The 13,662-nt window shown below is 41.2% G+C and overlaps 1 protein-coding gene across 3 annotated transcripts in view; it reads left to right on the top strand.

Annotated features, from left to right (window-relative positions):
• Window positions 1–13,662, top strand: part of GANC (glucosidase alpha, neutral C) — a 95,523-nt gene that overhangs the window by 27,590 nt on the left and 54,271 nt on the right. For all 3 annotated transcript variants that reach the window (XM_014591658.2, XM_014591657.2, XM_006158650.3), the window contains exons 6-11: window positions 4,282–4,327; window positions 8,498–8,564; window positions 9,464–9,560; window positions 10,824–11,004; window positions 11,230–11,383; window positions 13,276–13,511. In XM_014591658.2, the coding sequence (XP_014447144.1) occupies window positions 4,282–4,327; window positions 8,498–8,564; window positions 9,464–9,560; window positions 10,824–11,004; window positions 11,230–11,383; window positions 13,276–13,511 (781 nt within the window). The remainder of the gene's footprint in view (window positions 1–4,281; window positions 4,328–8,497; window positions 8,565–9,463; window positions 9,561–10,823; window positions 11,005–11,229; window positions 11,384–13,275; window positions 13,512–13,662) is intronic.

The following is a 13,662-nucleotide window of genomic DNA, read 5'->3' as shown; positions in this document are numbered from 1 at the left end:
CCCTGCTGCTGTGACTCTTGGCGGTGTGGGGGGTGGGAGGACTATGTTAGTATCTTATGAATATTCTTTAAGTATTTTTTAACTGAAAACCACTAATAACAGCATAATAAATACCTGTATATTTAAAATCTTCTAAAAATAGATTTCCATTATTATTTTTTTTTTAGTGGTCATAACATAGTCCTATCTATGTGTCTATTTGAATTAGTCACTTACTTTCCTTTTTACCAGCAATGAACAAGTAGAACTTAAAATTAAAAGTACATTACCAGGACCAGCAGTTGGTGTAGTGGCTATGTCACTGACCTCCCATGTAGTTGACCATGGTTCAAGTCCCAGACCTGGTGGCTTAAACTCACGCCGGTTATGTGGATATGCGTGCCCAAAATCCCTAGAGGAGAATGGAGGAGAAGGGATTGCAACGCGGCCATCCCTCCCGGGGGTGATTTCTCATTTTCTGTCTCTTTGTCTTTCTGGCAAGCGCACGTGCCCTATAGCAAAAACCTCAACAAAAAAGAAGTATGTTACCATCGGGACCAGCAGATAGGCTCGATGGTTATGTCAGTGAACTCCCACATGGCCAACTGTGGTTCGAGTTCCAGAACCAGTAGTTTGCAACTCACGCTGGGCATGTGTGCATGAGTGCCCAAGATCCCAAGAGGAGAATGGAGGAGAAGGGATTGTATCCTGGCCAACCCCCTGAGTGATGATTCCTCACTTTCTGTCTGTCTGTCTGTCTCTCTCTCACTTCCCCTCTCTCAGGAGAGCACACATGCTCTATAAGAAAAATCTGTCTCTTAAAAAAAATACATTACCATTTACATAGAAAGAAAAATACTGCATGTTATCTCTCATGTGTGAAAGCTACAAAAGTCCATCTCATGGAATTAGAAAGCAGAATAGTGGTTACTAGAATCTAGGAAGCATGGTGGGGGAAGGAGGATTAGAAGTTTGGTTTACAGATACAAAATTATAGCTATACAGGAGGAATAAACTCTTAGGGTGCAATAGTACTGTAGGTAGACTATATGTAGCAACTTATTATATGTTTCAAGAAAGCTAGAGGATGGGACCAGCAGATGACATAATGATTACATCACTGGACTCCCATGTAGGTGACTGCAGTTCGAGCCCTGGACCTGGTGATGTGACTGCGGTTCAAGTCCTGGACTCAGTGGCTTAAAACTCACACTGATTACATGTGTGTGCATGCCCAGAATCCTGAGAGAAAAGAGGAGAAGGGTTTGCAGCGTGGCCATCCCTTCTGGAGGGTGATTTCTCGCTTTCTGTCTCTCCGTCTCTGTTTCTCTCTATTAAGTGCATATGCCCTATTGAAAAAATCTCTCTTAAAAAAAAGAAAGCTAGAGGGGACCAGCAGGTGGCATGGTGTTTGAGGTGCTGGACACTCCCACATGACTGACCACGGTTCAAATCCCGGACCTGGCGGCTTGCTTTCTCACTTTCCTCTCTCTCTCCATGTGTGTCTCTCTCTAGTTCTCTAGACAAATTAAAATAAATAAATGAATAAATAAAATTAAATTTAAAAAAATAATTCTTTAAATAAAAAAAAGCTAGAGGAAATGATTTTTAATGTTTCCAACACTAAGAAATATTAAATGTTTGCACTGATATGACAATCAACATGATTTAATCATTACACATTGTTTACATGTTTCAAGATACCATACATATCAAAATATTTTACCCCACTAATATGTACAATTATTACTTTATCAATTTAATATGATAATTTTTAAAACAATATGTACAAAATAGAAAGAGTTCAAACAGGGCTGGCCTGGCAGGTTGGTGGTTAAGGGAGCTGGATTCCATATGGCCCACTGCAAGACTCAAGGAACTGATGGCTTGAAAAATACCTGGTATCAGGAACCAGCAGTTAGCGTAATGGCTATGTCGCTGAACTCCCACGTAGTCAACCGCGGTTCGCGTCCCGGACCCGGTGGCTTAAAACTCATGCTGGGCGCGTGTGTGTGCGTGCCCAAGATCCTGAGAGGAGAATGGAGGAGAAGGGATTGCGGCGTGACCATCTCCCCTGGGGGGGTGATTTCTCGCTTTCTGTCTCTATGTCTCTGTCTGTCTGGTGAACGCACGTGCCCTATAATGAAAATCTCTCCAAAAAAAAAATACCTGGTACCGATGGCTTGAAAAATACACTGGCCACATATACATGCCTGCCCAAAATGCCAATGGAGTGGAGAAATGGAGGAGAAGGGATTAGGGTGTGACCATATCTCATGGGTGTACTTTCTCTTTCTCTGTCTGGCTAGCACACATGCTTTTTGGGAATTTTTTTTAAAGATCTCGCATAAATTAATAAGAAAAAGAACAAGTGAGACCAGTAGTTGGCGTAATGGGTATGTCACTTGATTCCCATGTAGTCGACCATGGTTTGAGTCCTGGACCCAGTAGCTTAAACTCACGCTGGGCGTGTGTGCGTGCGTGCCCAAGATCCCAAGAGGAGAACAGAGGAGAGGGGATTGCGACATGGCCACCTGGCTTGGGGGTGATTTCTCACTTTCTGTCTCTCTGCTCTCTCTGTCTTTCTGGTGAGCACATGCACCCTATAGCAAAAACCTCTTAAAAAAAAAAAAAAAAAAAAAACCAAGCAGGGCCCGCCAGGGGGATGGGGATTACGGTGGCTGAATTCTACATAGACAATTGTATGTCTCAAGTCCCAGACCTAGTGATTTGAAAAACATACCAGGCATATGTATGCACATGCCCAAAATTCTAAGAAGAGAATGAAGGAGAAAGATTTGTAGCAAGACCATCCCCCCAGGGGGTGATTTCTCACTTTCTCTCTTGTTCTCTCTCTGCCTCTCTCTGGCAAAAGCAAGCGCTCTATAGAAAACTGGAAAAAAAAATGAATAAGAAGAACAAGCAAATAAATAATAATGCAAACTGTAGCAATGCACATTAATATAATGTCAACAATTTAATATTGAGTGAGAGCATGTCACAAAAGAATATATGTAATTTACATTTATTTATATAAAAGTCTTTTAGAAAGACAAAGCTAAATCATATAATGTTTTGGGAATTATACATATGTGGGAATACTATTAAAAAACAAAGAAGGGAGTGAGTAACAAAACTTAGTGAAGTATTTACCTCTGAAGTGTGGGGAGAGGGGGCAGGTGCATTTGAAGGGAAGTACCCAGACTCCAGAGCAACACGTCATTTCGGTTGCTTATACTCAGCGATGGGTTTATAGCTGTTAACTTTGATATTCTTTAACTCTGCATATACCTTATATACTGTTATACGCATACTGTGTTTGATACTGAAGACAAAAATCAGTGTATAGAGAATGTGGACAAACAATCGCAAAGGAATAAATAGAAGTACGATTACTTCATCTACATCGTTAATGATCATAGACATACAAGTTTGAAGTGTATTATCTTTTCTAAGATTTTAGATTGATAAATTCCAGTGTTGTTAAGAATGTGGGAATGGACTTGGTATTTGTATTCCCACATGGCACACTGAAATTTGAGTCCTGGACCCAGGAGTTTGAAAATAATGCAGGGTGTGTGTGCCTGCTCACCCATAATCCCAGGAGGAGAATGGAGGGGAAGGGATTACACATGGATTTCTCATTCTTCCACTTTCTGTCTCTCTCCAGTGGGCACACGTGTCCTATGGCAAAAACCTAAAAAAAAAAATTTAAAAAAAAAATGGAGAAAGAGCACTCAGATACAACTAGATGGAAGAATAAATTGTCATAATTCTGGAAAACTTGTACATTATATTGCTGTGTGCTAGGGTAACATTGAGTGAGGAGAGGTATATTCTACTTTATTTACTTCTACTTTGTTAAAATATGAGCCAGTATTTTATTTATAATAGAAAATGATAAAGACATTTTAAAAAGTTAAAGAAAATTCAAATGCATCTACATTTTCATAAGAAATCAAGCTTCTGAATTACTGTTCCTCAGTACTATTCAATTGTATACATTTTAATTTTAACCATGATGTTATATTTACTGTGTTAAAGAATATAATATATGAGGCCTCAAAAGTTGAAAATTTGGGGGACCAGCAGGTGGCATGGTGGTTAAGGCACTGGACACTCCCACATGGCTGACCACAGTTTGATCCCAGACCTGATCACTTGCTTTCTCTCTGTCTCTGGTCAAAATTAAAATGAATAAACAAATACATAAATATTCTTTAAGGTTGAAAATTTTTATCAGTGAACAAAATTCTGTCAATCTTGCCATTGAATGAAATAACTTTATTTATGTTAAAACAGAGCTGCTAAGGAAAACGAGAAGTCTGCATCAAGTCCTACCTCCCAGGTAATCTATATTGAGTATTTTACCTTGGTTATCCTCTTTATCGTCATCATAATTCTGTGGCACATAATGAAGGTGTCTCTCCCTTCTTCAGAAGAGTACATGTTAAATACTCCACTACATATAAATGCTCACTTTATCATCTCATTGACTCTTCTATTTATTTGTTCATTCATATGTTCATTCATTCATTCATTCAAAACAAATACTTCCCAAGTACTTACTTTTTGCAAAGCATTGTGCTAACAAGGAGACTCAGCCTTGAATAAAATAAGTCCCAAACTTGTCCTCATGGGACTTAGAATCTGTTAGGAAAAATGGACATTAACTAAGTAATTACCAGCCTGTGGTATTTTACAAAAGATTGCTATAGAAGAATATAACGAAAACCTGACTAAGATGAAGGTTAGGAAAGACCTAAAGAAATGCACTAGTATATCTTAGCTAGTCAAGAAGTTGGGGAGAATATTCCAGGTAGAGAGGGAACTGTGTACTCACAGATCTGGAGGTAGGGAGGAACACATTTGAAGAAACAGAAATATATAGACAAATATGTAGGCTACAGAAAGGAAAGGGTGGTGTTAGAGAGGTAGGCAGAGGAAGTTCTGTGGAGAGGTTTGTAATAATTCTTTTTTTTTAAAGAATTATTTATTGGGACCAGCAAGTAGTGTGGTGGGTGGGGTGTGGGACTCCCACATGGTTGACCACGGTTTTAGTTCTGGACCCAGCGGCTTGAAACTCATGCTAGGCATGTGTTCCTGAAAATCCCGGGAGAAGAATAGAAAAGAAGGGATTGTGGCATGTCCATCCCAACTGAGGGGTGATTTCTTACTTTCTGTATCTCTCTGTCTCTATGGTGAGTACACACACGCTATAGCAAAAATCTCTGGAAAAAAAAAAGAGAGAGAGAGAATTAATTAGTTAATTTTAAGTTTTGACCAGAGAGAAACAGGGAAAGTGAGAAAGCAAGCCACCAGGTCCAGGACTTGAACTGTAGTCTGCCATGTGGGAGTCCAACATCTTAACCACTACTCCACCTGCTGGCCCCCATAATAATTATTTTATTCAACACCTCTTTTTGAATACCTCCTACATGCCAGATACTGTTGAAGGAATTAGTGATGCACATCATTGAACAAATCTAAGCCCCTTATTTATCATGGAGGTTACTTCTTCTAGGCCATGGTAACCTTTTCGAGTTTATCCTGAGAGCAAAGGAAGACTAAAAAGTTTTAAATGTCATTTCTGTTTTTTTTTTTTTTTTTGGAGAGATTTTCGTTATAGGGCGCGTGCGCTCGCCAGACAGACAGAGAGAGACATAGAGACAGAAAGCGAGAAATCACCCCCCAGGGGGGATGGTCACGCCGCAATCCCTTCTCCTCCATTCTCCTCTCGGGATCTTGGGCACGCACGCACACGCGCCCGGCGTGAGTTCTAAGCCACCGGGTCCGGGACGCGAACCACGGTCAACTACGTGGGAGTCCAGCGACATAGCCATTACGCTAACTGCTGGTTCCCGTCATTTCTGTTTTTAAAAGATTATTTTGTCTGAATTATGAAGAATGAACATTCTGTAAGTCTTTTCTTTGTCTATAGCCATATGTATCTTTAAAGGAGCCCTGATAGTACCTATGACCACCTAATACAGCGAAAACTATTTTCAGTGTCTTTAAGACAAAAATGTCTTCCTCACTGATCATCCTGAAGAGCATAAGAGAGAACATTTTTTTCATTTCCAAATAGCGAAAATAGGGACAACTAAGCTGTAGCCTTACACAATTTTATGACAATACGTCAGATCAGCTTTTGGAAGATACTCATAAAAGAGCTTAGAAAGTGGTTTTGGATAAGATCCTTTGAATAATCTAGAGAAAGTCATGAACTATCTCTATAAAACAAAACAAATTTCATGCAGTTTGAAGGAGTTCCACTTTACAGAAGCTTTAATTATGAAGAAACAACCTAGAATGGGCAAAGACCTCATTTTCAAGAAATATGTATTTCATATACATATGTAATTTTTTAATGTTTTTATTCTACTTGAGATAAGGAGACTTTTGTAAAGCTGAGAAAGTTTATAGTTCTAGGTAAAAGATTATAGACCTGGACAGTCATTGCCATTCTAGATGACTCGACTTCTCAAATCAGCACAAAAGCGTAGCTAGTAGTTTGGCTAATTAAAGCATGGGGAAAAAGTGTCATCTCAGCAAAAACAAACCTCTGTTTAGGGTTTCTAAAAACAGACCTAAGTTATTTGATTCTAAGTGTTTTGTCTCATATGTTTATAAGAAAAAATTCTTTTAAATTTTTACCTGTAAAACAAACTTTTTTTTTAGAGGTTTTTGCTATAGGGCGCATGCACTCGCCAGAAAGACAGAGACAGAGAGACAGAAAGCGAGAAATTCCCCCCCCCGCCAGGGGCAGGGGGTGGCCATGCCGCAATCCCTCCTCCTCCATTCTCCTCTCGGGATCTTGGGCACGCACGCACATGCGCCCGGTGTGAGTTTAAGCCACCAGGTCTGGGACTTGAACCACGGTCAGCTACATGGGAGTCCAGCGACATAGCCATTACGCTAACTGCTAGTCCCAAACAAACATATTTTTCAAAGTGCTTTTACATCACTTTGGTTCACATAAAGATAGTAACATAAATGGTATGAAAGTTCCTAAAAAATTTAAACTTAGGGGACCGCGGTTCGAGTCCCAGACCCAGTGGCTTAAACTCATGTCAGGCACATGTGCACACATGCCCAAGATCCCGAGAGGAGAATGAGGAGAAGGGATTGTGGCATGGCCTACCCCCTGGGGGGCGATTTCTCACTTTCTAGCTTTCTGTCTCTGTCTTTCTGGCAAGCACATGCACCCTATAGCAAAAACCTCTCCAAAAAATGAAAAGAAAGTAAAAAAGAAATACTTTATGATTCCATTTACATGAGGTACCTAAAGAAGTCAAGTTCAGGGCCAAAAGGTGGTATATAAGTTGGGGTACAGGAGCTCACATGGCTGACTGACTACATGGTTCGAATCCCAGACCCCACCAGCTTTAAAGCACACTGGGCACACATGTGCATGCTCCAAATCCGAAAAGGATTGGAGGATAAGGATTGTGGTGGGGCCATCCCCATTGGGGGGATGATTTCTTACTTTCCCTCTCTGTCCATAGGCACATACACCTATAGCAAAAACTAAAACAAAACAAAACAAAAGTTAAATTCATAGAGATAAGAAGTATAATGGTGTTACCAGAAGTGGGGGGAAAGGAAATGGGAAGTTATTGTTTAATGGTTAGGAAGTTTAGTTTGATCAAGTGAAACATTTCTGGAAATGAGGGATGGTGATAGTTACACAGCAGTGTTGAGTATATTTAATACCTCTGAACTATACACTTGAAAAATGGTTAAAATGGTGGACCAGCAGGTGGTGTGGTGGTTGAGTTGTTGGACTCCCACATGATCAACCATGGTTCGAGTACCAGACCTGGTAGCCTGAATCTCACACTGGATGTGTGTGCATGTTTGCCCCAAGTCCCGAGAAGAGAATGGAGGAGAAGGGATTGCAGCATAGCTATCCCCCCTGGGAGTGATTTCTTGCTTTCTGTCTCTGGCAAATGTACACACCCTATAGCAAAAATCATTCAAAAAAAGGAAAGAGAAAATGGGGGCCCAGCAGATGGCATAATGCTTATGTTGCTGGACCCCCACATAGTCAACCCTGGTTCAAGTCCTGGATGCAGAGGCTTAAAACTCACACCAGTTTCACATGCATGTGTGCCCTAAATCTTGAGAGGAGAATGGGAGAGAAAGAATTTCGGCATAGCCATCCCCCCTGGGGGATGATTTCTCACCTTCTGTGTCTGTGTCTCTCTGGTGAGCACATGCACCCTATATCAAAAATCTCTCTCTAAAAAAAAGAAAATATATAAAATGATAAATTTTTACATAATGTATATTTTACCATAATGAAAGCATATTCATATTAAGGTGTGGTTCATAAAGATGATTACTGACATTTACATAGACCAGAGATTTGATTAAATGAACTAATATCACAAACTGGTCTTCTACATGAATAACTCATTTTCTCAGTCTTATTTTTAATGATCCAAATAAAATGTGCTATTCTGGTAACATTTGTTGAGACTATCTCACTTTGCTCCCTTTTTTGTACCAACAGGAAACTCAAGAGGATCTGGGCCTGTGGGAAGAGAAATTGGGAAAATTTGTGGATGTCAAAGCTAATGGTAAAATCGAAACTGTAGCATCAAAATAGATTGTTTTAAAATGGCTAAATATCTCTAAAGCCCCTTCATCTTTGTCACCTAAAATAAATGATTTCTGTAAGGTGAACAGAAATCTTGAATTTGGTCCCCCTATCCTTCAGTAATAGACTGCAATAGTGAAATAGTGATTTATGCCTTTTACTGGGTGTAAGGGAATTGTAGGCCACGTTGGGTTTGTGGTGTCATGGAGGAAGGCCTAGTCCAGCACATACTTCTACTGTACAGCAGGTCAGACAGCTGCAAATTCTACTTTCTATTTTTATGCAAGTCAAAGATGAAACCAAGTTCTAGAGTTCTTCAGCTCCTACATTGGTTGGAGATAGGGGTTCTCAAACTTCCCATCATTCGTGTGGATATCATATGCCCATCTGTTACATTTCTGACTAGGCTTGGTAATGAGCTTGCAGGGGGAGTTGTCTCTTTAGGAAATAGCTTTCAATACTTGGGGCTTATGTGGTTAGAAAAATATTCACTTTCCTCCTTCTTCCTTCCTACACTATAATATAACAAATGCTCCCTAACTCCTTAAGAATCCTTGTTCTATCTATATCTATAGCAGAGTTAGAAAATGATCAGAATGCCTCAAATTCGTAAGGAGTATTCAGGACAGGTTCCTCACATCTCTTTTTTCTGCAGCATCCTAATCGGTTGTCTAGCTGAGAATTGACCAGAACTTTGCCTATACTGACATCTGAATGTAGTATCTTACAGAGGGTCAGTATACAGCATTTGCTAGTTGCTCAGAGTAAGGTCATGTCTCTCAACTCCTAGTCTAGTCATCCTGCTACACTCATAGTTGCCAAATTTCCTAGACTGTTCTGCTAAGAAGCAAAACTCAGTCAGTATCCTTGTCCCTATAGGTCCTACCTCCATTGGTTTGGATTTCTCCTTGCATGGATTTGAGCATGTCTATGGGATCCCACAACATGCAGAATCACACCAACTTAAAAATACTGGGTAAGTTAGGGCCAGCGGGTGGCGTGGTGATTAAGGTACCGGACTTTCATATGGTCTACTGCAGTTCAAGTCCCAGATCTGGTGGCTTGCTTTCTCACTTTCTGTCTCTCTCTCTTGCTCTCTGTCTCTCTCTGGTGAGTGCATGTGCCCTATAGAGAATTGAAAATATTAATAATAAATAAAATTAAATAAGTAATTCTTAAAAAAAAACCAGATAAGTGAAAGCAGGATTCTTACAAGCAGCTCTGATTTCTAGATTGAAAGAAATTTGAAAGGAGCATGTGTGAGGTGTCTGCGCGAGTGTTAATACATGCTCGGCTTTTTCCTCCTTGATATTGCTTGTGGATCTTTAAGACTTTTCCTAGAGTGATCACCCAGAGCAGTGGCTTTCAATTTTTATTTTATTTTTTGATAAAACTTAGATAATTATGGAAACTACAATATGAAATGTGAAGATACGAAGGAAGCTGCTATGGCTCAAGTAGGGGGGAGATCTTTATCCCTGGATTTCACTTTCACCTTGCAAGGCCTTTTTGTGGAACCCTGGGAAAATGCACTTTGAAAAAAATCACTGACCTAGAAAACAGCTTTTACCAAGTGGGGACAATGAGCTAGAGAAGGGAAGTACAGCTTCTCACATTGCCTTTGATTCCCTCAGGGAGATCATTTCAGACTAGCACTACTCAAATAGATGCCAGATGCATCACGCTAAGAGGAAACAAAAGCAGAGTGAAAGAGTCTGTTCAGGGCTGCCAGGTTCGGGTACTGTGTACTTGACAGGTAGGCAAGGTGGCGAGTCCGTCAGAAACTGCTGCCATTACACCATCCTGAGCTCTGAGCTCCCTGCCCCAGCTCAGTCCTGATCTGTCCCTGATCAGTGCCATGGGAGCCCATGAGGACACTATTCTTTTACTTTAGCTGAGGAGAAGTACTCCCGAAAGTCATCATTCACTTGGTACTTGTTATGCACTTGCTATTGTAAAGGATTCACAGGAGACAGTCTCCCCCCGCCCCCAAGCGATATTTAGCAAAGATACAGGATAGTGCGTACCAGTTGTCATAGGAGGGGGTGCCAAAGGAATCAAAGGAAGAGGATCATATTCACCCGGGCTGGGTCAGGAAATCTCTAAAGCAGTGGCTCACTTTTCAAGTTGAGCCCTGGTAGGTAGGTGGGACCTAAGTGTTTGCAGGGAACAGTGAAGCTAATCTGTTCATCAACACACTCGTGATAGTAATTGATGATAATCCTTATTTGTGTTGCAGGGATGGAGATGCTTACCGTCTTTATAACCTGGATGTCTATGGATATAAAATACATGACAAAATGGGTATTTATGGGTCAGTGCCTTACCTCCTTGCCCACAAACTGGGCAGGACTATAGGCATTTTCTGGCTGAATGCCTCAGAAACACTAGTGGAGATCCATACAGAGCCTGCAGTAGAGGTGAGCTGTGGATCATGGCTGCATGTCCTACTCAGAAGCAGCAGAACGCTGCAGTATGGGCATAGCTCTTGTCTTTGTAGAGGCAGCCCTCCACTACCAAAGGCTTCACAGTGGAGTCGGTGAATGTCAGTCGTATCTACTAAAGGAACAGACTGGTACTCACATGTGGATGGGCATTATAAGTTAGAAGACATTTTTCAAATGTTTATTCCATTCCTTTTCCAGTACACATTGACCCAGTTAAGCCCAGTTGCTGCTAAACAAAAGGTCAAATCTCGAACTGATGTGCGTTGGATGTCAGAGAGTGGAATCATAGATGTTTTTCTGCTGACAGGACCTACACCTTCTGATGTCTTCAAACAGTACTCATACCTCACAGGTATCTCCATGTAGAAGGGTCCGTTTCTAGTTCCTCTATCTTGTGTGTCAGCACTCTTAAGTTAGTATTTCTTGTACATGATGTAGAATTTGTAGACAACTTACCCAAACATTCTAAGTAGCAAACATTCCCGCTCCCACTCTCATCCCACTTAGTTCAGTTAAACATTGCACTGGGTGTAGAGCTCGCCACTCTAATACTTGCCATTTGCCTTCCTTAGAACCGTTAGCATTGAAGCTTCCTCTACCTTTAGCTCAGGTGATGAGTATCCAATTTGAACCTTTTCCTATTCTTTCCAATTGAAATATACCACTGGCTTTAGCACTAAAGCATTTTTTTAAGTTTATTTTTTCATGAGAGAGAGAGAGACAGGCTTCAGAGAGAGAGGGTTCAACAGTGTCTTCACGCTGATCCACCCCAGTTTCAGCTAGTCCAAGTCATAGGCACATGTACACACCTAGAGTACTCAGGGAAGTTCCAGGACCTAAACCTAGGGCCTTTCCATGTGGATCGAGTTGTGTTGCCACCACCAGCTGGCCCTATCAGTAAATGTTTTAACATTTTGATAATTTCCTGACTGTTCTTCCTGACTTCAGTCTCTTTCTCTTGAAGTCAGCCTTAACACTGCTTCCTATCTTAATTTTTCTAAAGCATAGGTCAGTTAAGGTTACATCTTGCTAACTTTCGTTTGTTTCTTTTTCCAAGAGATTTTTGCTACAGGGTGTGTGTACTCACCAGAGACAGAGAGGCAGAAAGTGAGAAATTGCCACTGGGGGGGTGGCCTTGCCACAATCCCTTCTCCTCCATTCTCCTCTCAGGATTTTGAGCAGGCATGCACACTTACCCAGTGTGAGTTCTAAGCTGCCAAGACCAGGACTCAAACTGCAGTCGACTACATGGGAGTTAGCAACGTAACCATTACACCATTTGCTGGCCCCTTGCTAACATTTTGATGGCTTCCCATAAGAGAAGATTTAGAATTCCTAACCTGAACTTCCAGGCCCTCTACAAAACTCTTCAGTTTCATCTTCTACTGCTCTGTCTCACACTGTAACACCCTGGAAGATTTATCTTTTCCTAAGCCTAGTATGTACTTCTCTGCCTCTGTGTCGTTTCTGTCTTCTGTGCCTAGAATTTGCTATCTCTTCTCCCTGTCTAGTATACTCTAGTATTTATTCCTCAAGATCGAAACCATATACTACGTCCTCCATGAAGTCCTTCAAGACTTGACACTTTACTGTAGACAAAATTGATTATCCTCTTTGTGTTCCCATAGCACCAGACTGATATCTTTAACATAATTATACTTCAGAGCAGAGCGGTTTATTTACACACCTACCTGATCAGCCGAGTTTCACCTCCTTAAAGGCAGGGACTGTGCTTTCTTTCTTTTTTATTTTTTTCTTTTTTGGAGAGGTTTTTGGTTATAGGGTGTGTGCGCTCACCAGAAAGACAGAGAGAGACAGAGAGACAGAAACTGAGAAATCGCCTCCCAGAGGGGATGGTCATGCTACAATCCCTTCTCCTCCATTCTCCTCTCAGGATCTTGGGCACACATGCACACGTGCCCGGCATGAGTTTAAGCCACCAGGTCCAGGACTCGAACTGCAGTCGACTACATGGGAACCCAGTGACACAGCCATCATGCCAACTGCTGGTCAAAGAGAGAAATTGCAAAGCAAGCTGCCAAGTCTGGGATTCAAACCAGAGAGCAACACATGCGGGACTCCAGTGCCTTAACCACTAGACCACCTGCCAGCCCCTGTGCTTTCTTCTTGTATTCTAAGTACCAAGCTCAACACTTAGTACCCTGTAGACATCTAGGAAACATTTGTCAATGAATAATGATCATTGTGATGGTAGTTGATTCAGTCATCGTCTTCCTCTTTTAGGTACACAAGCCATGCCCCCTCTCTTCTCCTTGGGGTACCACCAGTGCCGCTGGAACTATGAAGATGAGCAGGATGTAAAAGCAGTGGATGCAGGATTTGACACCCATGACATTCCTTATGATGTCATGTGGCTCGACATCGAGCACACTGAGGGCAAGAGGTACTTCACCTGGGACAAGAAAAGATTCCCAAACCCCAAAAGGATGCAAGAACTGCTCAGGAGCAAAAAACGTAAGGTAAAATGAGTCAGCATTTCTGAACATTTCATTACAAAGCTTTCTAAAATGTTGTAAACTTGCCTTGGCACATTCTTGGAAGAAAACTATGTGATTAAAAATGGCCATGAAAATTGTATCTTCAGGGGGTACCCTTGGATGGCGGTGCAGT

The sequence above is a fragment of the Tupaia chinensis genome, unplaced genomic scaffold, assembly GCF_000334495.1.
Source record: "Tupaia chinensis unplaced genomic scaffold, TupChi_1.0 Scaffold000605_1, whole genome shotgun sequence".
Lineage (NCBI taxonomy): Eukaryota > Metazoa > Chordata > Mammalia > Scandentia > Tupaiidae > Tupaia > Tupaia belangeri.
This window is presented reverse-complemented; position numbering and strand designations above follow the sequence as displayed.